At 59.6% G+C, this 26,190-nt stretch overlaps 9 protein-coding genes across 10 annotated transcripts; 6 read left to right on the forward strand and 3 right to left on the reverse strand.

Annotated features, from left to right (window-relative positions):
- The first annotated feature begins 1,072 nt into the window (after positions 1–1,072).
- On the forward strand, positions 1,073–2,830 carry JDV02_003047 (Histidinol-phosphatase). 2 transcript variants are annotated; one of them, XM_047984132.1, is made up of 4 exons: positions 1,073–1,161; positions 1,217–1,429; positions 1,629–2,240; positions 2,447–2,830. In XM_047984132.1, exons 2-4 carry the CDS (start codon positions 1,268–1,270, stop codon positions 2,672–2,674), a joined length of 1,002 nt encoding a protein of 333 aa, XP_047840105.1. In that variant the 5' UTR covers positions 1,073–1,161; positions 1,217–1,267; the 3' UTR covers positions 2,675–2,830. The 2 variants fall into 2 exon arrangements, with proteins under 2 accessions (XP_047840105.1, XP_047840106.1); XM_047984133.1 differs by having other exon boundaries at positions 1,225–1,429.
- On the reverse strand, positions 2,794–6,790 carry HOS3 (Histone deacetylase). The gene is made up of 2 exons (XM_047984134.1): positions 4,109–6,790; positions 2,794–4,055 (listed from the first exon to the last, which is right to left on the reverse strand). Exons 1-2 carry the CDS (start codon positions 6,539–6,541, stop codon positions 2,991–2,993), a joined length of 3,498 nt encoding a protein of 1,165 aa, XP_047840107.1. The 5' UTR covers positions 6,542–6,790; the 3' UTR covers positions 2,794–2,990.
- Positions 6,791–8,151: 1,361 nt separating this feature from the next.
- On the forward strand, positions 8,152–9,932 carry JDV02_003049 (uncharacterized protein). Its single transcript, XM_047984135.1, has 4 exons — positions 8,152–8,970; positions 9,025–9,289; positions 9,366–9,472; positions 9,543–9,932. The coding sequence occupies exons 1-4, from the start codon at positions 8,643–8,645 to the stop codon at positions 9,794–9,796; spliced, it is 954 nt and encodes a 317-aa protein (XP_047840108.1). The 5' UTR covers positions 8,152–8,642; the 3' UTR covers positions 9,797–9,932.
- On the reverse strand, positions 9,891–11,405 carry JDV02_003050 (tRNA-guanosine(34) preQ(1) transglycosylase). Its single transcript, XM_047984136.1, has 3 exons — positions 11,226–11,405; positions 10,917–11,167; positions 9,891–10,862 (listed from the first exon to the last, which is right to left on the reverse strand). The coding sequence occupies exons 1-3, from the start codon at positions 11,301–11,303 to the stop codon at positions 9,947–9,949; spliced, it is 1,245 nt and encodes a 414-aa protein (XP_047840109.1). The 5' UTR covers positions 11,304–11,405; the 3' UTR covers positions 9,891–9,946.
- A 147-nt stretch (positions 11,406–11,552) lies between these two features.
- Positions 11,553–13,226, forward strand: JDV02_003051 (uncharacterized protein). Its single transcript, XM_047984137.1, has one exon. The coding sequence runs from the start codon at positions 11,632–11,634 to the stop codon at positions 13,066–13,068; it is 1,437 nt and encodes a 478-aa protein (XP_047840110.1). The 5' UTR covers positions 11,553–11,631; the 3' UTR covers positions 13,069–13,226.
- Positions 13,227–13,450: 224 nt separating this feature from the next.
- RPS17B (40S ribosomal protein S17.e.B) lies at positions 13,451–14,353 on the forward strand. Its single transcript, XM_047984138.1, has 3 exons — positions 13,451–13,649; positions 13,759–13,959; positions 14,025–14,353. The coding sequence occupies exons 1-3, from the start codon at positions 13,503–13,505 to the stop codon at positions 14,118–14,120; spliced, it is 444 nt and encodes a 147-aa protein (XP_047840111.1). The 5' UTR covers positions 13,451–13,502; the 3' UTR covers positions 14,121–14,353.
- Positions 14,354–14,521: 168 nt separating this feature from the next.
- JDV02_003053 (Protein-serine/threonine phosphatase) lies at positions 14,522–15,337 on the reverse strand (the record flags this gene model as incomplete). The annotated part of the gene is made up of 1 exon (XM_047984139.1): positions 14,522–15,337. One exon carries the CDS (start codon positions 15,335–15,337, stop codon positions 14,522–14,524), a length of 816 nt encoding a protein of 271 aa, XP_047840112.1.
- A 1,163-nt stretch (positions 15,338–16,500) lies between these two features.
- On the forward strand, positions 16,501–21,006 carry BBC1 (assembly of actin patch protein). The gene is made up of 4 exons (XM_047984140.1): positions 16,501–16,805; positions 16,912–18,923; positions 18,975–19,049; positions 19,110–21,006. The coding sequence occupies exons 2-4, from the start codon at positions 17,159–17,161 to the stop codon at positions 20,810–20,812; spliced, it is 3,543 nt and encodes a 1,180-aa protein (XP_047840113.1). The 5' UTR covers positions 16,501–16,805; positions 16,912–17,158; the 3' UTR covers positions 20,813–21,006.
- A 3,641-nt stretch (positions 21,007–24,647) lies between these two features.
- On the forward strand, positions 24,648–25,148 carry JDV02_003055 (uncharacterized protein; the record flags this gene model as incomplete). The annotated part of the gene is made up of 1 exon (XM_047984141.1): positions 24,648–25,148. The coding sequence occupies one exon, from the start codon at positions 24,648–24,650 to the stop codon at positions 25,011–25,013; it is 366 nt and encodes a 121-aa protein (XP_047840114.1). The 3' UTR covers positions 25,014–25,148.
- Between the last annotated feature and the right edge of the window lie 1,042 nt (positions 25,149–26,190).

Raw genomic sequence — 26,190 nt, forward strand, 5'->3', positions numbered from 1 at the left:
GGATCTGCCCTTAGGGGCCTCATAGCTATATAATCCTTCGAATGCGCAATGACGACGCCCCGTCATTGTGGCCAAGAACGTCCCAAGCATCTTTGCTGATGCCGTTTTACCCTTTTGGGTTGTATGCACCGCTGGGTGATCAGCTGGTGGGTCTCACCAAACTGGCGTTGCACAAGGCTGAACGAGTCAAAACAATGTCAGCGATTCTGTGTAACGCAGAGCCTTGATGGTTGGCGCCAAGTGGTTGGCTGTGAAATTCGAGAAGTGGCGATGTATTGTACTGAGAGCATCTACGGCTGTGAGTCGTGCCGGAGTCTCCATGTCCCTGACGGGTGATGACGATGGGGCTCTGTAGCCCAGGCGCTCGAATCTGCCATAATAGGGGGCTGCGGCACCCAGCGGTCCAACAGCGAGTCGCACTGTGATAGCGGCTGCCTAGTAGGGTCTCAGCCCAACGGAAGTTGCTTGGGGATGACAACACGATGGATACGCAGGCATGGCCCTGCCACAGCCCCCCAGCCGGGCGTGATCGACGTGCAGATCTACTAGTCGCTCCAACATTGACGCCGCTGCCAGGGGTCATCGACGTCACCAGCGCGCCCAAAGTCGCGATAGCCGATAGAGGAAGAAGCTGGTGCTGAAGAGCGCCGTCTCCGAGTGGCCGAGCGGGAGTGAAATGGGAGGAATAGGGTAGGTGCTATTCGCAGACAAGAAAGACTGCGTTGATCGGCTCAATATCATGCCCTTTTCTCACTGTCTCTCTCTCTCTCTCGCTCTCTCGCTCTCTCTATTTTTATTTTTATTTTTTTCTACGCACTCAAATATGCGCCGCCTAGTCCCACTATAATTATCTATACACACAAGTCTCGCAGCCCTAGGCCGCTGCGAGAACCGCCTACCACCTATGTAAATGCGTCATGTATATCGTCGCGCGCCGCCGCAGAGGGGGCGGGGCGCAAATGAACAAAAATGTGGAACACCTGTGCGGGCGGCGAGACTGTTTTGTTTTGTCTGCTGTACGAACGGCACTAGCAGCATCCATGGATGATGGGTGTCAGGGACATGCTACTCAAAAAATTATGTCGCTGACACGGGCATCATGTAGTACCGCATGTACCACACATCTGCGCATCACCACCGACGAAAACCCACCACCACTCGGTGAGATTTTTCACATCACCGCCCAATATTTCATTCCACTTGCTAACAACGGAAGAAAAAGAGACCGCAATTGAGCCTTATTCAGGCTCCCCCCGGTCCGCCCGCCATGGCCTTCACGATGCACTCGCACTCGGGCCAGTTCTGCCCGGGCCACGCCGTCGACCAGCTCGAGGACATCGTCCGGCACGCCATATCCATTGGCTTCAAGACCATGGGGCTGAGCGAGCATATGCCGCGGTACGAGGAGCGGGATCTGTATCCAGAAGAGGTGAGTGGTGATGAGTTATATCAATGCCGCACAGGATGCTTTGGCTGGCTCGTTTGACTCATTCAGTCAAGTCACTTGATTTGACTACACCTTCTCACTTCACCTCATCATATACATACACATACATATACATGTGTGTTTATATATACTCTCATGTTCACTACTCGCTGACACTTAATCCCCAACTTTCCCATCGCAGCTCGACGACACCGACGCCGCCGGCAACAGCGACCCCCAGGCCAGCCTCGCCGTGCTCCCCCCGCGGCACGAAGCCTACCTCGTCGAGGCCCAGCGCCTGCAGGCCAAGTACGCCGCGCAGCTGCACATCCTCGTCGGCTTCGAGGCCGAGTTCATCCGCCCGTCGTACGCCCCGCACGTGCTCGCCCTCGCCGCCGACCCTCGCGTCGACTACTTCGTCGGCTCGCTGCACCACGTCCACGGCCACCCCATCGACTACGGGCCCGATGCCTACGCCGCCGCCGTCCTTGCCGCCAAGAACAAGGAGGAGGACCGCCCGACCCCGCGCGACGGTGAGAATGTGGAGGACGAGGAGACGACCCTCTGGGAGGACTACTACGACCAGCAGCGCGACATGCTGCTCTCCCTGCGTCCCCGCGTCGTCGGGCACTTCGACCTCATCCGCCTCCTCGCCAAGGACCCCGCGCGCGACCCCCGCGCCTGGTCCGGCGTCTGGGAACGCGTCCTACGCAACCTCGCCATCGTCAAGGAGCAGGGCGGCTGGCTTGAGTGCAACACGGCTGCCCTGCGCAAGGGGCTCGCCGAGCCGTACCCCTGCCGCGCCATTGCCGAGGTAAGCTGCCACCAAAACATTTCAGTTCTGTTTTATTTTATTTTCTACTTTTTTTTTTCTTTTTTTCTTTTTCTTTTTCTTTTTTTTTTTTTTTTAGAAAAGAAGCGGTGATCGTCATGTGTAGCACATGCGATAAAGCTATCGCGTGTCCTCTCCATGCAAAAAAAGGCCGTCTTTCGCTGACGACATTCATTGTACTACTGCAGGAATGGCTCAAAATGGGCGGCAAGTTCACCATGTCCGATGACAGCCACGGCATCGCCCACGTGGCCACAAACTACGCCCGCGGCGCCGCTTACCTCGAGAGCCTCGGCGTCGAGCACGTCTGGACCTTTCACCGGCGGCCACAGACGGACCTCGGCGACGGCGGGGCCAGGCCCACGCTCGACGAGGCGGCGGTACCGCTGCGCGAGTTTACGCAGCTCTTCAAGTAGCTCAATCCGGCTGCGTTTTCAACCACCACATCTCATGTTATCTTCACTCACATGCGCGGCACTACTATTGGACGGGGCGGCAAGGGATTTTTTTTTCCCCCATCTGGATAGACATTATACAGTATACACAGGGGCTCAATTACAAGGGTATCATACAGCCAAAGCGGCGCGCAAAATACATGGCAAGACGTCCATCCCACGCCGAGGCGCCAACAACGTCTGCAGACATGTCTTCATGTTTCCATGATTTCATGCTCTCAAAATGCCAATCAAGCTCAAAAAAAAGCCCGCCCACGCATCTTGCCTCGTGCCTCTTCTATTTCTGGGGCGTCTCTGGATAGTCCCATACCGAAGAATGCTTAGAGGCCTCGCTCTTGCCGCTATACGTGCCTACCTCAGGCTTCGGAGTCCCTGTCGCGGGCCGTGGCGCAAAAGGTATGCCGGACTTGTAGTGAAACAGCCCGCTCTGCTTCTTCTGGGGACTCGGCGTCGCCGCAGGTGTGCCAACGGCTGGCGTGCCCGTTGTCGGCGGCAGCCATGTCAGGGGCTCTTGCTGCGAGACTGCAACGGGAGCCGGGCCCTCGGGCTGGTACGAGATGAAAAAGTCGCTGCTGCCCATTGACGGCTGCGACACCGAGTCGTCCACGGCGGGGCTGCTCGCCGGGAGGGGCACTTGACGCGGCTCTGGCGTCGCCAGAACCGGCGGGTAAGGCTCATCGATCGGGGTCTGGGGCCCGGTGGAAGACGACGGCGGCTCTGGTGCCAGTGACGATCCAAGAACAGGAGCTTGCGTGGGGGAATCACCCGACTGCGTCAAGGCGGGCAATTGAGGTAATGTCTCCTCGACGCTGGGAGTCGTTGACGATTTCTTCACCATAGGTATCGGATTCTCTGATTCCCCATCGGCCTTTGGCGTTTGCGCTGCCTCGATTCGAGCGCGCTCTTTGGCTTCCTTCTGCGCCTGGGTGATCAAGTTGATCTTGATCTTCTTCATGCCCGTCGTGAGGCTGTCCATCGCCGACCCATCGCTGGGTGCCGGACCAGGTGCGGTTGAGGGTCGCTGAGGGGTCTGAATGGCCGATGCTGGGGCTTTCTTGCGAGCTGGCGTCGAAGCCTTCCTTGGGCTCCGAGCTCTTGTAGGCGCCGGGTCTTTCCGAGCAGCTGCCGGCCGCGTCTTCTTCACGGCAAGCTTTCCGCTGCTCTCAGTTCTGGAACTTACGGCGGACGCAGGCCGACTGGCACTATCTTCGCTACCAGGCAAGGGCGGTGGTTCCTCATATGCCGCGCTGACCACGGACGACGCCCCACTAAGGCGTCGGCTGGCCCTCCTGGCCGTTTGGCCACCATTCTGGCGTGACGGTGTAGTGCGAGTGGAAGATTTCTTAACTCTTGGGTCAGTCCTTGGCCTGATTTGTCCAAGGAGGGGATGCATACCTTTTCTGGTGATGCTACTGGCGTGGCACCGTTCCTGCGTCGAGTCTTGGGAAGCTGCTCGCTGGCTTCTTCATCGATCGGCACAATGGCCCTAGCCTTGCGCTCACGCAGAGCCATTCGCGATCCAGGCCGACTGGGAGGGTCGGGTGGCGGCGGCAGGCCCATCAAATTCGACTGCCGGTCCCGACGAGCCTTAGTCGCCTCCGCGTTCAAGTCTTCCGGCTTGCAGCTGTCCGTTTGACGCCCCGACGGTATAAGCAGCTTGCAGAGCTCCTGAGCCGCGATAATCCAAGGGACTTCCGGGGGAGGGGGCGACGGCGGACGCTCGACGACCCTTGTGGACACCCCGGATAGGCTTCGCCTCATCCGAACAGGGTCGACAACTCTGGCTGTCGACGCCTGGGTGGGAGACGAGTACGTAGGCTGCACCGGGTTGCGTGGTTTGCGAGGCGGCGATGGAGGTTCGGTGAGACGCTCCAGCTTGTCCAGCTCACCGCTAGCCCACCAACGGGGATCGTACAAATGTGTCGACGCGAGAGGCCGGGCCGTCGCGCCTTGCTCTTCGTCCTGGGTGACGCCAATTCGCTGGCCCATTTCGCTGCTGAGTCCGGGCGAGTCTTGTGCATGGTTCTCGGGCGTTTGGTCGCCTACCAGTCCGCTCAAATGGCTGAGGACGCCAGACGAGAGAGCCCTGTCGCTATACCCGCCTTCGAGCACGCTGATGACTCTGCCATCCACGAATAAGCCCTCTTCGGCTGCCAGCTTGACCACGTCCTGAGACAGCCTGGCATAGAACTCGGTCGGCACGTTGACCTGGTGGCGCTGCATCCCGGCACTCTCCCACTCGCTGGCATCAAAGCCGGCGGAGAAGAAAAGGGCCGCCTTTGGAGTCTGTCCCAAGGCAGTCAAGCGCTCGGCCTGGTTTCTGAGATAGTTCCGCGTCTTGTCAAGCAAGACCATGTACTTGGACTCGTACAATGCCCAAAAATCAGGCTCCGTCTTCCATGACTGCAGGTGGACGTTCCAGATTGTCTGACCGTGTGCATTATCGATGCAGAGGCTGGCGTTCTTGACCTTCTCCTCATCACCCATTTCGCAAGGATACGAATTGATGTCGTGGACGCTAAAGTAGCCTATCGAGGTCTTCTTCCAGGGAGAAGCGTTCTTAGTCGCCGATACCGCGCGCGTGTTGTGCTGCCAGGTAATGGACTGGGATCCGTCCCCGTGGTGCAGGTCAAAGTCAATAATGGCGGCGTGTGTCATGCCCTGCGTGAGCACGCCATGCATGATTCCAACGTGAACATTGTTGACCCAGCAGAATCCGGATGGATGCGACGCCGAGCAGTGGTGCCCCGGCGGCCGCACTCCTACGAAGGCCCTCCGATAAGCCGTCGTGAAGACCGTGTCGACGGCCTCGCAAACCGCTCCCAATGCTCCTTCGATAGCATTCAATGATTCAGAACATAGATAGAGGTCGCCCTCGTGGAGCTTCTGGGCAGGTGGCTCGTCTGCGCCCCTCGACATGACGGGTCGCTGCAACTCCCTGCCACCCATGGCCAACTTGGCCTCGGCCGAGTTGCACATGAGCTTAAGCTCGTCCATCCATTTGGTGCCATGCACGTTTGTGACTGCCGGGGACGCCAGCGGTAGACGCCTCGTAGTCTTTCGGATTCGAAAGGGGATGCTAGGTATGGCATGCACGTCCCTCTTGGGGTCAATAGGGAGCGTTCCCTCGCTATGTCGCCCGCTCAGGCGCACGTAGGCCGTGGATATGCCCAACACTCCAGCCTTGATTCGTTCGGGCCGTTCGACAATGGTGCTCAGGGCACCGCGAGAGGTTCGAGGACGCGAAAACCTGTGGCCATACACGGCGTCGTTTAGGATGACAATGGTCTCGGTCTGCCGCGTGCGCGCCTCGCCGTGGTGAGCGGCGAGCTCAGCCTTGAAGTAGTCCCTGGCGACCGAGTTTGCCGTCACGGGCTCCCTCTCCTCCTCTTCCGGTACGTTGGCAGCTAATTGTCCCGTCTTGCTCAGTCCAGGAATGAACTGCGAGGAGCTGGAGCGGCGCGAGGCGGGTCGGGTGGTGCCAGAGCCGTTGAGGGAGTGGAGAGAGTTCAGCGACGCCTTTCTGTGTAGGGGCGGCGTGCCTGCGCGCGACGCTCGGGATTCGCGTCCATTCGACGGGCTCCGGGATGGCAGTGTTGGTCGAGGAGAGATGGCGGTGGTGGAGGAGCGTCGCGACGGCAGTTTGAGGGGCGCGGGCGTCGTCGTGATCCTGGGGGACTTGGCGGTCGATGGCTGGCCAGCCAAGGAGAGCTGGCTCAGCGACTGGGTGAGGCCAGTGTCATCATCGCCGGTGGCAGTCATGCCGGCCATGGATGCAGAGCTCGGCGGGTGTCGCGGCGGGGCCGCCGACTGTTTCGCTTGCGACATGGCGATGCGCGCGTCATGAGATGACGTTTTGTCGAGCGAAACGGGCGTGCACTCTTCGGAGAGCAATGGGCTTGGTTAAGCCTGTGGGCGGCGGCGTGGAAAGGGTCACGGGGAAAAGGAGCTGGGGTGTTGGTGTGTTTGTTATGACGGACCGGCTCCGTGCCTCGAGTATTTTGATTAAAGTACCCGGAGCAGCGCAGGGCCCTGGGCTGGAGCGCGTCTTGGGTCTTGGAGGGGCGTGCGGGCGCGTCGCCAGGTACGTCATCACGTGATGGAAGTACCGTTTCGGGGGTACGTGCAACAGATTAAAGACTTTTTATTTGTGTCGTGCCGCGCTCTATCAGATGAAGCGCATGTCGCCTTTGCTTTGGATGAGATGGCGAGTTTCTACCAGCATGATGGCGCTCGCTTCGTCTCCCCTGTTGTTGTTCTTGGGCCGCCTCAGCGTGGGTCTGCGATGCGCTCCACTGAATACCGCGACCTAAGACACTGAGATGTAGGGTCTCGAGGAAGTCGTGTTCAGGTGTGAAAAGTAACGTTGGTGCCCGAGTAGTCAGTCCTTGGGTCATTGCGTGCCTACAGTATGAAGCTCGAAAAGTGCACAAGACAGTACGTCGGGCGATTCCGGCTCGACCAGGTGACGGGCACTTGTGAGGCTCTCGTGCATACCGATCAGAAAAGGGACCTAACGTAACCTACTAACCTATCTCCCTCGAGCAGTACTCCGTAGATGCGAAGAAATAAGAAGTGACAGTGCTACGTCCCCCCTTCATCACCGTTGCACAATGACGCATGAGGCTCTGTCGCTCTGGGCATTCATGGTTACGTGCCTGCCCCCACTGTAGGCTGCCACCAAGGCTCCATAGGGTACCTTGGGTGTCAACCTAACCTATCAGCAGGTGGCCCGGGGCCAGAGAGGGGTCCGTCCCCATCCTGCAGGCCGTCGGGCTGCTGAACCGCAGGGGGATAGAAGCGAGCGGGCACTGCTCCAACAAGCCCACCGCTCCGCGAGCCAGCTCCAGCTCCAGCTGCTGCAGCTCCAGCTCCGCATGTCGGCCCCTCGGGCTCCCCAACAACAAGGCTCCCCAGCCCATGGAGCAGCAGTCCCAACTTCCAAGATGCAGGCCAGACTTCAATACTGAGCGACCACTCCTCTCCTCTCCACCACCCCGCCGTCGCTTGGCTGTGAGGCAGATGAGGGGAACGAGGTGGACATCGGATGATAATATGCCCGCAACAAACTGATGAAGCTCTTTCTGGTCATGGAGACTCAAAATCACGGAACAGTCAGCTACGGAAAGGGCGATTAAACACTTGTTGCCTTACTTCGTATACTGTACATGCAGGCCTGTCACCACTGGCTCCCGTCCCGTCCCGTCTGAGCCCAATTTATTAGACTGTTGTCCCACCCTCATCTCTCATATCTCTCTCAACAGTCAACACCATCATCCGCTTATAAAACTTTCAGCTCTCATAGCTGCGAAGCAACACCATCACCGCGCCGAGCCGCCTCGCTGCCGCCAGCCTCCTCTGTCCCACGGCAGCTGCACGCGCGTACATCCACGATGGTGATTGCCCAGCAGCCCAGTCAACAAAGAATGGCCCCCGCGTGCAGCAGCTAAGTTGGTATCGAGTTTGGCAGCCTGCAAGTCTCGATACCTTATGCAGGCTCCCTCAGCCGCACGCGCTACGGCTTTCTGGGCGTGGCGCCCGTTGGGCCGCCCGCTCACATATCGTGCGGTGACAGCAGTATTCTGGCTGCTCCCCCGGGCGCCATCCAAGACCCCTGGTTCCGCCTCGACCGAGATCTCGCCCTCACCAACCCACCCAGGCCAGCCATGAGCGGTGTCATGGGGCCCGGCCCGGCGGCAAGGCCAAGCCCCGACCGCCCAGCGGGAATAGCCACACCGCGGGTTCGATAAATTGGCCGGTCTGGCCCCCGAATTTCCCGCTCGCAGCTCACGATGCCTCTCTCGTCATGTGCGTGTGTGCCTGCCCCGTGTGAGGTGACGGAGTCGTGAGACAGCTTCATTGCTCCAGAAGCACCAACTTTCTGTCTGTCATTGCCAGCGACTAGTCTTGCACGAAAACACGACGCGCTATGAAGCGACTTCTCCTGCTCCCCAGGGCCGCCCTCGTCGGCGCTGCCGCCGCCGCCATCGAGCACATCACTCTGCCCGTGTTCGACAACGCCGTCGTCAAGGCCCTCAACCCTACCGACCCGGGCTACACCGCCTGCCGCCTGGTCAGCGCCAAGGTCAACATTTGCGTAAGCTCCGCTGGCGGCCCGACGGCCATCTCGACGGCCGAGCCCCTCGCCCTGGCCAAATGCGCCTGTTGCGACGGCACGAACCCTGTGGCCGCCGCGTACTCGTCTTGCGCCGTGTACCTGTCGACCGAGGCCCCGGAAATGAGTAGCCAGTACTCTGGTCGGTATCTGTCCAAGATCTAGTCAACGAGCACAAGAACTGATCCATTCCCAGCTTATACGAACCTGGCTTCTCTCTGCCGCGTTGGAAACGCCAACAACTGCGCCGGCACCTCGGGCGCGGCAACTGTTGCCTCCGTAACCGATTCTCCAAGCTCTGTAACGTCCGGGGCAACCGGCACCATCCCCATCACGAGCGTTAGTGGGCTCGGAAACGTCGCTCCGGCTTGCAGCTCCATGTTCGGGCTCTATGAGTCGTGCTCAAAGAACGTTCCCGGCTTCGCAAATGCGCCCTATGGCGTGCAAGCGCCTTGCTACTGGTGCGTCCATAGCTTCACTTCCACGGCCCCGTCATGTCGCGCGCTGTTATGCCATGTGTTGACTGACCATGTGTAGCTGTGTCACACTCCGCGGCGAGGCGACGTGGACTGACCAGCTGGATAAGTACGCCCAGACATGCCGTGACTGGGCCAAGGCCAGCGGCCCCAGCAGCATATATACCGGTATGAGGCTCTCAAGACGCCAAGACTGGCTTGCCCTTCGAGGCTGGACACTCTAGCTGACTTGACGCAGTCGCCAAAACGTTTGCTGGCTTTTGCCAAAACTTCAGCGATGCCTGCTTCTCGACCTCGACGCTCGCAACCAACGAGGCCACCGCCACCGCCACTGCTGCGACAACGAGCACTGACGCTCCTGTCACGAGCAAGCCTCAGAGCTCTCCGACCACGACCACCGCGGCCCCGACGACGACTGGTGGTGCGGCAAGCCTGCGAATCGGCTCAGCTGCCGGTCTTGTAGTCGCCGCCGTCATCGCTGTTGTGTTATGAGACAGACGAATTTGTCTCCCAGCTCCATTCATTCAACCGACTTTTTGGTACATCATGGTTCCATGGACACTTGCGAGCGCATATAGCCTGTGAGCACATAGCATGCATATATAATATATCTTGTTAGATACCCCCCAAATCTAGTCATGTCTATCCGTCTACTGTCAAATCTACGCCAACACCTTGCAATGCTTCGACCGCCCAAGAAGGATACTCCGTCTTGTTCTCGTACAGTCCAGCAAAGAAATTGCGAATGTACGCCGGGAACCGGTCCTCGATGATGGACTGCCGCACTTCCCTCATGAGGTTGAGCTGGTACCACACGTTGTGTATCGTCAGTAGGTGCGCCGCCACCGTCTCCTTGGACGCGTTGTGGTGCACAAACGCCCGTGTGATGCCCATGCCGCCGTCGCCCGCCCGGCAGCACATGCATCCGCAGCCCGGCTCGATCGGGCCAAAGTCATTTGCGTATTTCGAATTGCGAATGTTGAGGGCGCCCATCTTCGTGACCGCGTTGCCGAACCGCGCCGTCCGCGTCGGCCACACGCAGTCGAACATGTCTGCTCCCAGGGCGACGCTCACGACCAGGTCCTCGGGGTAGCCAATACCCATAACGTACCGCGGCTTCAGGTCCGGGAGCAAGGCCGTGCATGTCGCGACGACGCGGCAGTAGTCTGCCTTGGCCTCGCCTCCGCTGAGTCCGCCGATGGCGATGCCAGGCGTGTCCCGCGCCAACATTTCTCTGGTGCATTCCCGTCGCATTTCGAGGTCAAGTCCGCCTTGGATGATGCAGAACAGGTTCTGACGGTCAGGGTTCTTATGTGCCGCAATGCACCGGTCCAGCCATCGCACGCTGCGCTCCATTGCCTCACGCATGCGTGCCGCATCAGGCGACGTCGTAACCAAGACATCGTCGAGCTGCATGATGATGTCGCTGCCGATTGTGTTTTGTAGAGAGATGGAGTGCTCCGGCGTCAGCAGCATCGGCGAGCCATCGTGAGGGCTCAGAAACCGCACGCCCTCTTCCGTGATCTTGGCCAGCTTGAGCAGACTGACCATCTGGAAACTGCACGCCATTGTCAGTCGATGTGCCGCTCATCATCATCATAGTGCCACTCACCCTCCACTATCTGTGAGTATGTTGTATTTCCAGCCTTGAAGCTTGTGCGCTCCTCCGACTGCGTCCAGCACCTCCTTGCCAGGCTTGAGCCCAAGGTGGTATGTGTTGTTTAGGCATAATCGGCAGCCCGTTTCTTCCAGCTGCTGTGGCGTAATTCCCTTCAGCGACGCTTGGGTCGCGACAGGCATGAACATGGGAAGCTGCACCGGGCCATGAGGGAGCGTGACGTTTGATGCTCGGGCCCTTGTTGTCTTGCGTGGCCGTCAGTATCGTTTTTCAATCGTTGGGGTCACTCAAGTGAGCGCTCACCGAACAGCGGGCAACGAGCTCAAAGGTAAGGGCCGGAGAGGAAGAAATGTTGGAGGCCATCTTTTTGATGCCGAACATCCTCTACCGACTCCAATACCCCTGTGATAAACCCCCACGGCGTGCAGCTCGCCTCTTTGGATTCTTGCCTTCAGTTCTGGCCCGGAAACACTGTTGCTTTAGGGTAGGTCGTGTGCCTGCACATAAGTCAGTGGACCCTTGTTTTGCGGGCGCTGCAAGCCCACCGGCTCATCCCCGGCTGGTCGGCCTGGCATGGTGAGCTCTCCAATTGCCAGCTCCGTCTCCCTCCTCGAAATTTCCTCGCCGCGTCGCAGACGACGAGTACTTCCTCCGCGCTGCCGACCACAACACCAAAGCATTGCGCCTCCCCAACAGCTCGACCGTCGCAATGGGGGGCCGCACTGTTTCCCCCGGAGGGGCTCTGCTGAGGACATCGCGCCTGTTCTCGGTACCCAAGCCTCTTCCCGAACCCCCGTCGACGAACCTACACATTGGCATCTTCAAGTCGGCTACGATGACGAGACAGTACCCGCAACACCAGTCAATCACATCGCCACTGTCGTCGCGTGAAAAGGGCGATTGGGGATTTAAGCGACCATTCCCACTCAAGTCGACAATGGCCACCTCGACGCCCCTGATCCGCATCAAGCAGGTCGACTCGGTCGAAAGCGTGACCGATTTCGCGTCCGCCGCCGACCATTCCCTGTCTCTCGAGAAGTTCCAGGAGCTGCGAGTCGCAATGTCTGTCCCCAAGGGAAGTGATCGCAGGAGCTCATCACGGTCCGACCTGTGGTCCAAGTCGGTGTTTGAGGACGACATGGACTTTACCGATTTCCAGGGGAGCCGGGCGGACGACCGGAGATGGAAGTTTCAGGGCCCGTGGCTGGCCCGCATGACGGAGGGCGACTTCATCGAGTACTTGGACAGGAAAGTCCGACCAAGACGCACTCAGTTCCGGGCAGTTCTCAAAGACAAGCTTGCAGAAGACATCACGACGCGACAGAACAACCAGGCACTGGAACAAGGCAAGGCCGCGCCGCCCAAGGTGGAGCCTAGGGACATTACAGGAGAGCAGTTCACAGACTACCTGCGGACGCTGCGCAACGACCGAGTCACTCTTTACGCGCTCGTCTCAAAGTTCCTGGACCTGGCGCCTCTGGGACAACCCGTCGGCTTCATCCAGTCCTTCTGGTTAAAACAGGACAGTACCGCCTCGGAGAGCCCATACGGCAAGTCGGGCCCGCCACCAAGCCACCCCTCGGCGGGTATCAGCTATCTGCGGACAAACTCGTTCATGGAAAACCACCCCGTATATGGTCCGCAAGCCAAGCGCACGCCGGTCCTGGCTCGCGTGGTGTACCCTAGAGTTGGTCCCTCTCCGGCTAAGCTCGGTGTTGGCGGTTTCGTCGCCGACGCGCCATCTGGCGACAATGAGTTCAATCTCCGACACGGCAGAGGACGCACCATGGCCAACAAGGAGATGCTCAGTGGCATCATGCACCTCGATACTCGGACCTTTGGAGGAGCCAAGGTGTACATTGAGCCACAGACTGCCAGTATCGACCCCAGTGGAAAGGTTGTGCTGCATCTCCGCGAGACCCATGCCGAGGCGCAGGTCATCGCCAAGGAGAACAAGGGCGTGTCCAGCATCTACCACGACGGCTCGACTAAGCCAGTTGCTACCAGTCAGCAAGCTCAAGAATCTGACGATAAGACTGGTGAATCTGACGATAAGACTGGTGAATTCGACGATAAGTTTGGTGAGATGCGGATGAAGCGAGTCGCGGATGAGATCCTGGAAGGCTCAAAGCCGGTGGAGCAGTAGGATGATGCGCCCGGATAGCCAAAGGCAATTGGCCTGAGACGAGCATTCTTGCAACAGCAGGTGCAGGACTACGAATCATTGTATATCGACGGCGTGCAGCCGCGTCGTGTACTAAAATCCCTGTACAAGTAGAATCAACCAAATCATGACAACTGTACTCCGTACAGTATAGATGATGGGCGTCTTGTGGCAGCAGGCGATGCGCTCGGAGCATTCCTCCGAGAATATTACGTAAGCGAACACTCCACCATTGCCTCCACTGATTGGCGAAAGCACATCATGTGACTAGTCCCGTGAGCAACTTTTCGCAAGCCCTAATTGCCAATTCCCCACTACTGTGGCAAACCACCATTTTTCCTGGCTGGCCGGATCTCACGAGCGACTCTCCAACAACCCATTCGCCTACCGACAATCACCAGTCCAATACCGCCAAAATGGGTCGCGTTCGCACCAAGACCGTCAAGAAGTCCGCCAAGGTCATCATCGAGCGGTACTACCCCCGCCTGACCCTCGACTTCGAGACCAACAAGCGCATCTGCGATGAGATCGCCATCATTGCCTCCAAGCGCCTGCGCAACAAGGTTAGCACGCAACGCCGAGACTTGCTCGAGCCCGGTCCGCGACAAACAGCAGCGGCCCAGCGAAAATCAAAACACGGAATTGCTGACTGAAATCTTCCTCTTTGCACAGATTGCTGGCTACACCACGCACTTGATGAAGCGTATCCAGCGCGGCCCGGTCCGTGGTATCTCCTTCAAGCTTCAGGAGGAGGAACGTGAGCGCAAGGACCAGTACGTCCCCGAGGTCTCCGCTCTGGACTTCACCCAGAACTCGGAGAATGGCCAGCTGGACGTCGACGGCGAGACCAAGGATCTGCTCAAGCACCTCGGCGTATGTGAAATCCCTCCCGGGAGTGATACGATCCAGGGCAGTTCTGCTAACACCCACGACTCTAGTTCGACTCTATCCCCGTCAACGTCGTTGCCGTCACCCAGACCCAGGTTCTCGAGCGTGGTCCCCGCCGGTTCGGCGACCGTCGCCCCCGCGACTAAAAAGCGAATTCTTGTGGGTTGTTGGGTTAGCATTTTACAGGGTTTCTGCGACTTGGCGTCTCTGGACGGTAGTGAGTGCTTAGATCTCAAAGAAAGATCTTCCTTCCCCACAAGGTGTCGCCGATTCTCCAGATATCTCTGGAGATGACGCTTGATCGCCAAGATACTCGAGCCCAGCCGCTCAAGTGCATTGCCAATGCGAATGTCTCGTTTGATCGGACTTCACGGACAGAAGTCTTGACCCATTATTGGCCACAGTGGCCTGTCCATTTACTCCAGGGTATATGCAGCCTATCTCGCGCATGCCACATGCCTTTTTGAAAGCCAAACTCCGGATTATGCCCTTTCCAACGAACGCCAATTCCTACGCACCGTAGACAAGTACACGTAGCAGTAGATGATCAAGACTGTGGCTTGGGTCGAAAGGGTAGCCGGCTGACGTAGCCCTCGACGCTGAGGTGGCTGTTCTTATCGCCCTGGATGGCCGTGTCCCTTGGAGGTTTGGTCTCTCTCTCTTGGATGTCGACCTTGACCCTGTCGGAACCGGGCACGGGCATCTTTTCACCCCGTTCGAGGGCCAACGCTGTTGCCTCGCGGACTGTGTTTACTGGATCTCTGGATCGAGGCGCTGGTGTCTCCTGCGTCTCGGCATCCTGGCTCCCGCCGCTCGACTTGGGCTCGTCGAGCAAGTCGATGCGGATCTTTTCGTTGCCAACTCTCTCCCAGGCCGCAGTCTCGCTCAGTTGCACCTGCACGTACATGGCGCGTTTGGTGCACTGCTCCGAGCACCACATCTCAATATTCTTGCGCTCGAGGATCGCGCCGCCGCGTATCGTCCACTTCCCCCCCGGACCGGTATCGCGGTGCGGCTTGGGACACAGCGTGTAGCCGCACAGTCCGTTCACGTTGCGCTCCTCGACGAGGTCCTTGTGATCCGACGGCTGGAAGAGACGGACCTGCTGCTTGTAGGCCTCGGCGTCTGCGGGCGCGGGGCTGGCGGCCGAATACTGAGGGGACCGGTCGCGAGGGTACTCGGAGAGCTCGATGATGCTGTCGAGGATCCGGGCCTCCAGATCCTTCCTGTGCTGGAGGAGCGTCGCATGGTGGATGGCTATCTTGCGGGCCTCCTCGGGCGAGGGCAGCGGCGCCGCGTTGCGCTTCTGGACGGTGCCCTTGATGGTTCTTTCGATGTTGTCGTCTATGTCGTCGAGATCCATGGTGGCGTTGGAGAGGTTGCCGTTGCGTTTTTCGCGGCCTGGGGGGTGGCCTTTTGCTCCTAGCCTCGCATCTACAAGGGCTGTAACTATGATGCCAACCGATCCGCGAAGTCAGGCGTGCAGTGTAGGAGTTCTCGACGGCGAAAAATGTTTTCTCCGCGAGGTGTAAAACGGTTAAAGAAGAGTCGTGCCGTTGGGAGAGCTTTGGCAGAGACTGTTGACAAACGGCTTTGGGATGGAAACGCAACGAAGACCCCACTAAAAATCGAAGCCCACACACCATCTATACCTCATTACCTCCCGTTAGCTTCAAGCTGCGGGTAGCGCAGCTCACGTCAGGGTCCAGTTGTGCGCGGCTTCGGGCAGGGCGGGCGGGGTTGCTTCACACACAGGCTCACACTCACCTACTAAGCCGTGGACGGCGTTCTGGCCGCCACCGCACTTCGTCGGCCATTGGCGGGCGGCGACGTCGGCACGAGCTCCAACTTAAGCCACTGACTGACCTGGCGTCCCGGCAGCTCCGACCACTTACCTCATGGACGGGACGGAATGCCATGGGCATCCATCTGATGAATGAAGGATGGCAACACGAGCAGCCACTGCGGCAGTCGCCCCGGTTGCGCGTCAGGTGCTGAAGGAGAGGGGGAGGGAGGGGGCGAGCTGTTCCATCCGTTCAATGATGAGGTGGGCTGTTGCTGGGGCGGGCATTGCATCACCTAGCGGCGGCGCAAGTTGGAGTCGATGGGGTCGTCTCGCCACGTCTCAGAAGGATGTTGTGTGTGTGTGTACGAAGACAAGACGCGGCAGCCATTGTCTCGACACGAACACGATAGATTTGCGAATTCGCTTTGCCGCCGTATCGTGACATCGCCATCGAGCGCAGCGCCCGTTGGCCTCGCATCCAGCTCATCCGTCATCGACGGCACCGCAACGCACAGCACAGTTAGGTTCGTAGTTAACACAGGGACGAGCTGGGCAGATTCACGGCGTCCTCCTCCTCTACTGGCGTGCCCAGTTGCGTCAGTCGACGGACGTCTCGTCCCATCGTCATTCAATTGTCCTCCCACCCGCCGCCCGACCGCTGACGTCGTTTGCCTCCCCCCTCCGGCGACCGACCCCCCCTTCCCCCCGCCACAGGCTCTCTCCACTACCTTACCTACCTAGTAGGTACGCTGCTCGCTCGCTGGCCGGCTGCTGCAGCCAACTGGAACCCAGCCCAACACTCCCCCCCGACTGGCCTGGAACCCACCCGACACCACGACGCCTCCTCGACCTCTCCTGCTCCAAGCTCCGTCGATGCCACGACGCTACGCCTCACTGCCCGCACCTGCGCCGCGTCTGCTCCTCTTGCATCCATCCATCCCACCTACCGCAGCGCCGTTCGCCAGACTGCGCGCCTGCATTTCCCTCGAACGCATGCTGTAATTCATCGTCGCCGCCTTCAACCCCTTCCTCCGCGTGTCCAAAGGTACCAGCTATTTTGCCCCCGTTGGACTGCAGGCCTGCATCAGACCCGCGCCGCCCGACCCCCCCGTCCCCGCTTCCCCCAGGCTGACGAAGCCCTCCTCTTTCAGAGCTCCAGAGGGTCCTTTCCCCTTGGGCAGCCTTCCAAGCAAGCAGGCCTGCCCCTCCGCCTCCTCGCTTCTGCACGTCGACCCACCCGCGTAATACCGAATCGACCTGCCTTTCCGCCTCCCCCCTTCTGCGACGGACGGGAAGCGAAAACGTCTCACGCATCTCGCCGCGACAGACGTGCTACAGGGCTGTCCGTCTGGCCGTGTCGCAGCATCACAACACAGCGAAACGAAGCCACCGCCCGTCATGGCCGTGCCCTTCCGGGTCAAGGCCGTCTACGAGTACTCGTCGCCGCACGAGGACGACCTCAACTTCCCCCTCGGCCAGGTCATCACCGTTACCGAGGAGGAGGACGACGACTGGTACGCCGGCGAGTACGTCGATGACCATGGTGTCAAGAAAGAGGGCATTTTCCCACGGAACTTTGTCGAGAAGTTCGAACCTACCGCTCCACCGCGACCCGCCCGTACGCGGACCAAGAAGGATGTCGAAGCTGCTCAGGCTCCGGCCGTTGAAGCGGTAGCCCACGCGCCGGCACACGAGGAACCGGCTATCCCTAAGCACGAAGAGCCGGAGATCGAAGATGCCGACGAACCCGTGCACAAGGCCGCACCTGTTGAGCGTTCGACAGTGGCCCCCGCAGCGGCACCGGTCAAGGCCCCTGAGCCGGCGCCGACTCCCTCGCCCCCTTCCGCCGCCAGCAAAGCCACGGAGCAACCGACTCCTGCCGCCACGGCGGCGGCATCCGCGCCGAAGCCGAAGGCTGCTGCCCCGCCGCCCGCCGCGGAGAAGCCCGCGAGCAACTCGTTCAAGGACCGCATCGCGGCGTTCAACAAACCGGCCGCCCCGCCCATAGCCCCTTTCAAGCCGGGGTCTCTGAGCGGGGGTGGAGGCTTCATCAAGAAGCCCTTCGTTGCCCCTCCCCCTAGCCGGAACGCGTACGTTCCACCACCGAGGGAACCTCCCGCGACGACCCAATACAAGCGAGAGGAAGACCCCGAGATTAAGGAGAGGGAGGCGGAGACCTTGGAACAGGCGGAGAAGGCGGGCCTTGTTCCCTCGGAACAGCATGAAGCCTTCGAGGAAGAAGACCAGCCAAAGCCCACCAGCTTGAAGGAGCGCATTGCCCTTTTGCAAAAGCAGCAGATGGAACAGGCTCAGCGACACGCCGACGCTGCCGCCAAGAAAGAGAAGCCGAAGAAGCCGCCGCCGCCCAAGAAGCGCGTCGAACCTGCCACGCAGGCAGAAGCGCCAGCGGATACAGCAGAGGTTCTCACTTCACCCACACTGGAACGCGCAGAGACTCTCGAGTCTGCTCCGAGGACGTCTACGGACGACCCGCAGTCTCCGCGTGTCGCTCCGCCACGACGCAAGCCCTCCAAGGGGCCCGCCGTTGAGTCTGTGCACGACGGCAACGAGGCCGATATGTCTGGTGCAGGTGATACCACCGAGGGCCAAGACGATACAACTGAGCGCGAAGATAGCGATGGCGTGCAAAGACGCATGTCCCGTGTGCCAACCGCTACAGCCACGACGACCGCCGCCGCAGAAGAGGGAGAGGTAGTCGAAGGAGAAGAAGCTGAGGAAGAAGGGGAAGAGGAGGAAGACGTCGATCCCGAGGTCCGGCGCAAAGAGGAGCTGCGCGCTCGAATGGCCAAGATGAGCGGTGGTATGGGCTTCCATGGCATGTTTGGAGCCCCCATGCCGGGCATGGCTCCTCCACCAAAGAAGAAGGCGCCCAAGGCTGAGCCAGGGCCCGAAGCCGAAGGGGGAGAAGAAACGAGTCATGTTTCCCGTGCTGCTCCCCCGATCCCCACGCCCATGGCCATGGCGCTCCCGGGCATGGGACCCCGAGCCTCTGGCGAACACAAGCGTCCCGTCGACGAGGACGAGCCCGCGCCAGCTGCCCGAGCTGTCCCACCACCGGTTCCACCGCGTGCTGCGGACGAAGCAGATTCAGAAGAGGACGAGGAAGAGGCGACTACACCGGCGCCTGTCTCCGAGCCGAAAGGTGAGTGTCCCTGACGGCAAACCAAGGAGCTTGATATTAACCGATGCATAGCTCCTCGGCGAGACGCGAGCGGGCCGCCACCGATCCCTGGTGGTCGCCCTGCACCACCTCCAGTGCCGACAGAGGGTATGTTGAGTCGTGGGGTTTGTCCTCGTCAAAGAACACAAGGCTCACATGCTTTAACAGCTCGACCGCCGCCGCCACCTCCCCCCGCCGATGCGCCGCCCACAGAGGGTTCCGAGTCTGACGATGAACTCTCTGGCGCCAACCGCGAGAGGGAAACTCCCATAAGCTCCGCGCGGTCGCCACCGTTACCACCTCAGCGAGTGCAGTCGCCGCCATTGTCTCCTCGTCCCGAGGAGTTCTCGCCCACATCGCCACCAACCTCGGCGAGTAAGCGCAATAGCCGGCCGCCGCCGCCGATCCCCGGGGCCGCTCCTGTGCCTCCGCCGTCGCAAAGCCGCCCGCCCCCTCCGCCCCCGCCCGGGGGTTTGAGCCGACAATCCACCCTGGACGCCCATGCTCCGCCGCCGGTTCCTTCCCGCCCTCCTCAAGCTGGCGAGGAAGAGGACGAGGAGAATACCGAGTACGAGGGCGATTATGACACCGACATTGCCTCCTCAGTCCCCCACAAGGACGCCCTGAAAGCTCATGCGCGTGACTCCAGCCAGGAGGACAACACACTGCAGTCTCCCATCGCAGATGCGCCGCCGGTCCTGCCTCCTCCGATCCCGACGGCGTCAGCTCCGAGAGCCGTTCCCCCTCCAGTGCCTTCGCACCCTGCGCCTGAAAGCAGCAAGCGGCGATCCGTAGATATGCCACGGGCGGCTCCTCCACCACCGCCACCGCCGAAGGAGGCTGCCCCAGCCCAGAGCGATGAGTACGACCCGTACAATTACGCGGCCCCGGCTTCGAGTTACAGTCACAAGACACCAATGATCGAGGAGGAAGACGCCTACTTCGCTGGGGTGGCACCTGGCGTGCCTGCCCCAGACCGGAGGGCGCCTCCTGCTGCTCCCGGCAGCCGCGGCCAAGCCAGGCAATCGTTGGACGTGCAAAGAACAAGCACTGGCGGCCGGAGATCCATGGACATGCATCGGCCTTCTATGGAGTCTGGCTTCATTGCCAATGACATTGACCTGGCCGTGCAAAGTGGATGGTGGAAACAAGCCAACCAGGTACCGCCGGTGCTGCAGGGACGTCGCGATATTCACTTTGAGAGCGAAGAGACGACGACGACAAATCAGGGTTCCAAGACGGTGACTACGCGGGAGATCTTTGTTCTCTTCCAAGACTACTCCCAAACGATCATCACGATACGATACGACCCGTCGGACCCGTCTGACGTGGAGCTCGAGCAACGGCACGAGCCGCCGCCGCGCACGTTGCGGCAAGATCAGATGGAGGAATTTCACGACCGGTTCGGGCGACAGATTTCAGACGCCGCCTCTGCGAAGAAGGATACGGTCGTCGCCGACGGGACTCCTCAAGGGCTCGTACTGGAGCTCCTCCGACCGCTCCGGGATGCGCTGTGGCCAGTGGGCTCACGGTCTTACGGCGCGCTGGTGTACGCCAACATGGGCAATGCGTCGACGCAGCAGCACGACGTGATCCGGCCGGGCGACATCATCTCGATCCGCAACGCAAAGTTCCAGGGGAAGCACGGACCCATGCACGCCAAGTACACGGCCGAGGTGGGCAAGCCCGATCATGTTGGTGTGGTGGCAGAATGGGACGGGACCAAGAAGAAAGTACGGGCGTGGGAACAGGGGCGAGAGAGCAAGAAGGTGAAGCTGGAGAGCTTCAAACTGGATGACTTGCGAAGCGGCGAGGTCAAGATCTGGCGGGTGGTACCGCGGAGCTGGATCGGGTGGAATAGCCAGCCTTAGTGGAGCCTCGTGGCCAGCGGCATGGCATTGAGGAGCGGCAGAGTAGTCGGATGGGCGGACATGTGAGCATACTGACCAGGCGGGTTGCAAGAGGGGCTGATTGAGAGTCGTTTGTACGCAGTCGGTGGCCGTTCAGAGACCTTGGTGCTCTCGTAGCATTGGTAGTGCATTTACTATGAGCCGTTGCAGACTTGCGTGTGCTGCCCCTAGCACTGTACTGCTGCCGATGAGGATGACAGAGGCGGCTTGCCGGGTCAGTGGGGTGACTGGCTCACCTGGAGTTTGGGCATCAAGAAAATGTGACTGCGTAGAAAATGGTTCTCGTTTCGTCCTCCTACAGTAGCGTCATGGCACGATGTCCCGCGGTATGCCGCGATGCGCCGGCCGCTCATCCGCAAGACGGTCCAAGGAGCTGCTCCGGACGGGGCTTGGGGCCGATCAGGATGCCGGCGCTGATTGGCACTGGTGGCTGAGAGGAGAGAGAGAGAGAAGTGTGTGTGTGTGTGTGTGTGTGTGAATTTGAGAAGAAGGAGGTGGAGGAGGAGGAGGGCTGGAGGAGGGCACTGGGACCGTGTTGGCTCGCTAATGTTCACGAGCAGACGGGGAGGGGCGGCGGCTCTCCCGTCCCCGGCTCGATGGTGAGTGGCAGCGGAACTGGGGGGTCGGGCATATGTAATCGTCTTCTGTTGGGTAGCGTAGCGTACTACTTAGCGGAGTTGCGTCGAGTTGAGTTGGTGCGAGGTGAGCGAGGAGATGTGTGTGTGTGGGCGAGGGAGGGTGGGTGAGTTGGAGGGAGAGCTTCTTGGGATGGGATGTGGGATGATGCGTGGGAGGGCGTTGCGTGATGGTGTCGTGCCGATGTAGGAGGCGGGATCAACGAGGAGGAAGGAGGAGAACAAGAATGACGACGATGGCGATGATAGTGATGCTAATTGCAGATGAGGAGATGATGAAGAAACAAGTTATGGATAGGTCGCTTATAAGAGGCATTAGCAGGCCTCAAGAGTGGTGCAGTTGGGTACCTGGTATTAGGTATGCGGTACGAAGGTAGGTAGTTGGATGTGCCTCCAACAGAGCATTGATGATGAGAGGTTGGTGCAAAGTACAGGTAGTTGGCATTAGCATTTCCCCGTACATGGAAGGACACGAAGCAACGGGGCATTATGAGGTATGTATGTTTGCAGTGCTTATCAAAGATACTGTAAGTACATGTTGGAGAACAATGTACATTGAATGTCCTTTCATCCGCTCGTCCGTACGTATGGCGAGGTGGTCCCGTACCTCGGTCTAGAAACAGCAGTTGTAACCGTCGATGGTGAAATCGTCTGTCAAACGTTCCTAAGTAGGCGGCGTGCGCAGACCACCCACACCACCCACCCACCGGCACCATCACCTCCAGTCGTCAACGCGCAAGCCAACATGAGCAGTTGCTTGCAGCTTCGCCAATCTACTACGTACTACAGAGCCCGTCATATGTAAAACCCGCACGGCAAACTGGGGCGGGGATATCATGGGAAGGTAGGTAAAGGTATATCCCCCCCTTTCTTCTGAGGTTTTTTTTTTCTTTCCCTGTCTCGTCAATTTTCTGGTTGCTCTGGGCACACAATCCAGTAGTACATGCCTTTTGGATATACGAAGTAAGCACTGTACCATGATACCTATATACGTACGTACATGTGCGGCAGTGTGCGCTTGGGGGATGCGTGTGTGCCTGTGTAAGTGTGCGAGTGCGCGCGGTTGCAGAAAAGTATAGCGTCAGTCGCAGAGCAACACGGCACGGGGGCACGACAGGGGCACACGAGGTTTCCACGCATGTGTGTGCATGATTACAGGGCATTCATTATAGGCCATGTTCGCCTGATCAGCGGAAATGCTTTCCCCCTCTGGGGCGGAGGGCAAGGCAGGACACGGGACTGAGCTGGCAAGAGGGCGGTGGGTGGGGGCGTGATGGGGAGTTGAAGGGCAAAGCGCAAATCCCGAGGACCTGGATGGGAGCAGCCAGACGAGGCGAGCAGCAGGAGAGATTGTTGGAGAGCCCCAGCATCGGAGCAACAGGAGGTCGACGGCGGGGAGGAAGGGGGAGGGCCCCGCGGCGAGCCGGAGCACAGAGGCCGCGCGAATGAGCGACTGACACGCCGTGGCCCCCGGTCAGTCGGTCGGTCGGTCGGTCGTCGGGCATCAGATGGATGGATGGATGAATATGTCTACGAAGTGCTAGTCTGGTTACAGTACGGCCTTCGAAAGAGCTTCGATTCGCAGGGAGGAGGGGAAGCAAGCTCACGGAGATGGTTTCCCCCGGCCTGAGCAGAGCAGCCTCATTCATTTATTCATTATAACAGCCTACCCATAGAGTATACTCGTATGAATAATTGCCGAGTAATTTTCCCCTAAGGCCGTGAGAGGGACCATCTGGTAGTAGGTCAGTCAGTGCAGCCTGCCTGCCTGCCTGCCTGCCTGCCTGCCTGGCTCTGGGCGAGTTGACGGGGTCACGGCGACATGGTCCGTCCGATAGGATGCCAGTCGCGTCTTCCTCTGTCTGTGTCGCTCCGCCGGATGAGGCGTACGATGAGGAGAGCCGAGAGTGTCTCTCTCCGGGGTCGTCGGATGAACAAGAGCCCCAAGACAAGAAAGACATACTTATGTAGGAGACTACTCCACTAACCTTATTAGTTGGCTGCCGTGACGGTCTGGCTGGCTGGCTGGCTGGCGCGCGCGCTCGCCAACTCGCTCCGCGTCGAGATGCCGACGCCATGGCCGAACCCGTGACGTCGTCCGTCGGCCGTCGCTGTCTTAACCGCGCCCCGGAGCGGAGCAGTAGACATCAGCAAGGAAGTGACACGTGCGCAGACACTGCCCATGCATGTTGACATGCTGCCTGTTTCTAGGCACTTGGCGCCAGACCGAGGAGGGGAAGCGGGCGGGCGATATGTTGCATAGCCATTCCCTTTCTCGTGAAGCCCCGTCTATGGCGCTTGGCCGTCAGGCTTTCCTCCATGGCTGCCGTCGTCGTCATGCATCGCATCGTGTCGCATCTTTGGGGTGCGCATGTGCGCGAGGCGCAGTGCGACGACGACGACTGATCGCCATAAGGGTGGATGATCATGGCTACCATGACTGACCCCAGCCAGACCGGTGGATCAACACGCTCAGCTGCAGATGCAGTACTTTACCTTGACGTACTGTACTTCGTACCTTGGTACAGTCACCAACTTGGTTAAGCACTGGCTCTCGTGTTGTAGATTCATGCAGCAAGGGCACCAACAACAAGACACCAGCAGGAAAATCGTCAGCCAGCCAGCTAGTATGTATGTACGCGGCGGACGGCGCGTGTGTCGATCCGATTTGCGCGCCGGGGCGGCGGCGTTGGGCATCAACAACGCGATGATGGAAAAGAGAAGGGCTTCCTCCCCTCCCATCGTCCCGTCTTCACTGGCGGGGGTAAGTACCAAACAAGTTAGTTACGGAACCAAAGCGCGAGGGCGCGCGCCTCATCCGAATTGCAGAGGCATGATGGTCAGCGCGCACATGTCCCCCGCAACGCCCCTTGTTCCAGGGTTGTCTTACACTGGACGTAGGGTTAGGGCGCACCTGTGCTCTGTCCCATGCTCTTCTCTGTTACTGCCCGTGCGCTCGCGACGTCATGTCACCCCTCAAGGACGCAAGAAAAGGCCACCGAGAATCGTACAGGTGAGTTACTAGCGTCGGGAGCGAGACGGTGCCACCGGGCTGCGTGTTTGTCTTGGACCCGAACCCTTGTGACGATGCTGGGCGTCGACGCCTGAACTGCTGAGAGGTGCCCTGGAGGAGGCAATGATCGATCCGTTGGAGGGACGGGATGGATGAACGGTGGCGCCACTGGGCGTCGGAACCGCCGCCACTGCTGGGAGGCCCTGGCTGGAGACGGAACGGGCCTCCAGGGCAGGCAGTTCCATCAGCCAGCCCGAGCAGGCACCCCCCAACGCCCCTGCTGATGTGGCTCCAGGGGATGGAAGGACTCCAGCTCACCTTCAGGCGCCCCAAGCTCGGGAGAGGCCTGCATGAGCACCTAGCTCTCCAGCTCCCCCGCCCGCCGCCCCTTCTTCAGGCTCGGCCCGTCTGCATCCAACCGGGCAAGCATCCATCACTGTTCCAGCCGCCGCCGCCATCGTCGTCGTCGTCGATCCAGGCCTGGGCAAGAGCCACCCACCTGCCCAAGTTCTGACCGATATACCGCTTCGGGACTCTTCATCCGCCCGGAGAAAAGCGAGCGACGCACAGCCATCCGTCGACCATTTGACCGGGTTTGCCTCCTTTGGCACAGCGCGCGCAATACACAGACAGACAGACAGACAGACAGACAGACAGACAGACAGACAGACAGACAGACAGACAGACAGACAGACAGACGACTTGCAGTCTCTTGTTGGTTTCGGGTCACGTCGTTGGGCCCAACGAGTAGAGGAAGAAATCGGAATCGTCTGTCTTGCGCTGTTTTACAAGGGTTGAAAAGGGGATTCTAGTAGAAGAGGGGAAGGAGAAGCCGACTGCTCCCGGCTTGGCTGGTTGTATATTTACTTGGTAGCTGGGCTTCAAGCCAAACCAAGGCACAGGCGGTGAAGTAGAGCAACGAAAAGTGGCCTGTCCAACGCCCCTCCATCACACCATACGAAGTACGCGCGTGCCTCGTCTGATGGGTCGGGGATCACTGACTCATTATAGGGAATACTTCCTACGTACTTGGGGGGTTTTTTTTTTTGGAACAGAAATGACGACTCAAGTCGCGCATATTTTGTAGCACCCAACTACTGTCCGCATACCCGGCACAAGGGTCGGCTTCGTGAAGACACCAGACGTAATTGGGAGGGGGAGGGGGGGCTCCAAGCTGGGTAGGTTAGTGGCACAGACTATCGCTACCAAAGGCCTCTTGGGGTTGTACACAACGGTCAGTCGCGTTGTGCAAGACAACATACGATGGTGGTGGTGCAGCACGTCCAAGGATGCCGAATGGGCATGCTGCGCAGTGCGGACGGACAGGATGGAATCCTTCCAGATGACAGGCGGCCGTGTGTTGTTGCCGGGGAGTTCCCTTCTGCTTATTTTTGGACGCCTTCTTTTCGGGACGGGGGAACCCCTCCAGGCGCTGTTTGTTGCATGTAAGCCATCCTCATCATCAAGTGGCTTCGCTGTCTCGCCTCGCCTCGCCTCGCCTCGGCATTCCTTGTTGCGATGGGCAAGCCATCAAACACGTATGTGCGAAAGTACGAGGTACTACTTTGCACAGCACTGTTCGTCTGGTGCGCATGTACGAGGAACTGCACTGTCGCTCCCTCAGCCACACACACACACGACAACAAAACACACACGCCCCTGACCAGGCGGGCCCGTCTACACCCTCTGTA

This window comes from Purpureocillium takamizusanense, chromosome 2, assembly GCF_022605165.1.
Source record: "Purpureocillium takamizusanense chromosome 2, complete sequence".
In the NCBI taxonomy this organism is placed as follows: Eukaryota; Fungi; Ascomycota; class Sordariomycetes; order Hypocreales; family Ophiocordycipitaceae; genus Purpureocillium; species Purpureocillium takamizusanense.

What these genes read in the sequence shown, in the direction of transcription:
- BBC1 (XM_047984140.1), top strand. Translation starts at nt 17,159, where the DNA reads ATGGCCGTGCCCTTCCGGGTCAAGGCCGTCTACGAGTACTCGTCGCCG. An exon ending in GCCTGTCTCCGAGCCGAAAG is followed by an intron (nt 18,924 to 18,974) that starts GTGAGTGTCCCT and finishes ACCGATGCATAG; the next exon opens with CTCCTCGGCGAGACGCGAGC. An exon ending in ACCTCCAGTGCCGACAGAGG is followed by an intron (nt 19,050 to 19,109) that starts GTATGTTGAGTC and finishes ATGCTTTAACAG; the next exon opens with CTCGACCGCCGCCGCCACCT.
- JDV02_003050 (XM_047984136.1), bottom strand. Translation starts at nt 11,303, where the DNA reads ATGTTCGGCATCAAAAAGATGGCCTCCAACATTTCTTCCTCTCCGGCC. An exon ending in AGCTCGTTGCCCGCTGTTCG is followed by an intron (nt 11,168 to 11,225) that starts GTGAGCGCTCAC and finishes CGGCCACGCAAG; the next exon opens with ACAACAAGGGCCCGAGCATC. An exon ending in ATACTCACAGATAGTGGAGG is followed by an intron (nt 10,863 to 10,916) that starts GTGAGTGGCACT and finishes AATGGCGTGCAG; the next exon opens with TTTCCAGATGGTCAGTCTGC.
- JDV02_003051 (XM_047984137.1), top strand. Translation starts at nt 11,632, where the DNA reads ATGGGGGGCCGCACTGTTTCCCCCGGAGGGGCTCTGCTGAGGACATCG.
- JDV02_003047 (XM_047984133.1), top strand. Translation starts at nt 1,112, where the DNA reads ATGTACCACACATCTGCGCATCACCACCGACGAAAACCCACCACCACT. An exon ending in CGAAAACCCACCACCACTCG is followed by an intron (nt 1,162 to 1,224) that starts GTGAGATTTTTC and finishes GAAGAAAAAGAG; the next exon opens with ACCGCAATTGAGCCTTATTC. An exon ending in GGGATCTGTATCCAGAAGAG is followed by an intron (nt 1,430 to 1,628) that starts GTGAGTGGTGAT and finishes TTCCCATCGCAG; the next exon opens with CTCGACGACACCGACGCCGC.
- HOS3 (XM_047984134.1), bottom strand. Translation starts at nt 6,541, where the DNA reads ATGTCGCAAGCGAAACAGTCGGCGGCCCCGCCGCGACACCCGCCGAGC. An exon ending in CAGTAGCATCACCAGAAAAG is followed by an intron (nt 4,056 to 4,108) that starts GTATGCATCCCC and finishes CCAAGAGTTAAG; the next exon opens with AAATCTTCCACTCGCACTAC.
- RPS17B (XM_047984138.1), top strand. Translation starts at nt 13,503, where the DNA reads ATGGGTCGCGTTCGCACCAAGACCGTCAAGAAGTCCGCCAAGGTCATC. An exon ending in CCAAGCGCCTGCGCAACAAG is followed by an intron (nt 13,650 to 13,758) that starts GTTAGCACGCAA and finishes CTCTTTGCACAG; the next exon opens with ATTGCTGGCTACACCACGCA. An exon ending in ATCTGCTCAAGCACCTCGGC is followed by an intron (nt 13,960 to 14,024) that starts GTATGTGAAATC and finishes CCACGACTCTAG; the next exon opens with TTCGACTCTATCCCCGTCAA.
- JDV02_003049 (XM_047984135.1), top strand. Translation starts at nt 8,643, where the DNA reads ATGAAGCGACTTCTCCTGCTCCCCAGGGCCGCCCTCGTCGGCGCTGCC. An exon ending in GTGCAAGCGCCTTGCTACTG is followed by an intron (nt 9,290 to 9,365) that starts GTGCGTCCATAG and finishes GACCATGTGTAG; the next exon opens with CTGTGTCACACTCCGCGGCG. An exon ending in CCCCAGCAGCATATATACCG is followed by an intron (nt 9,473 to 9,542) that starts GTATGAGGCTCT and finishes GACTTGACGCAG; the next exon opens with TCGCCAAAACGTTTGCTGGC.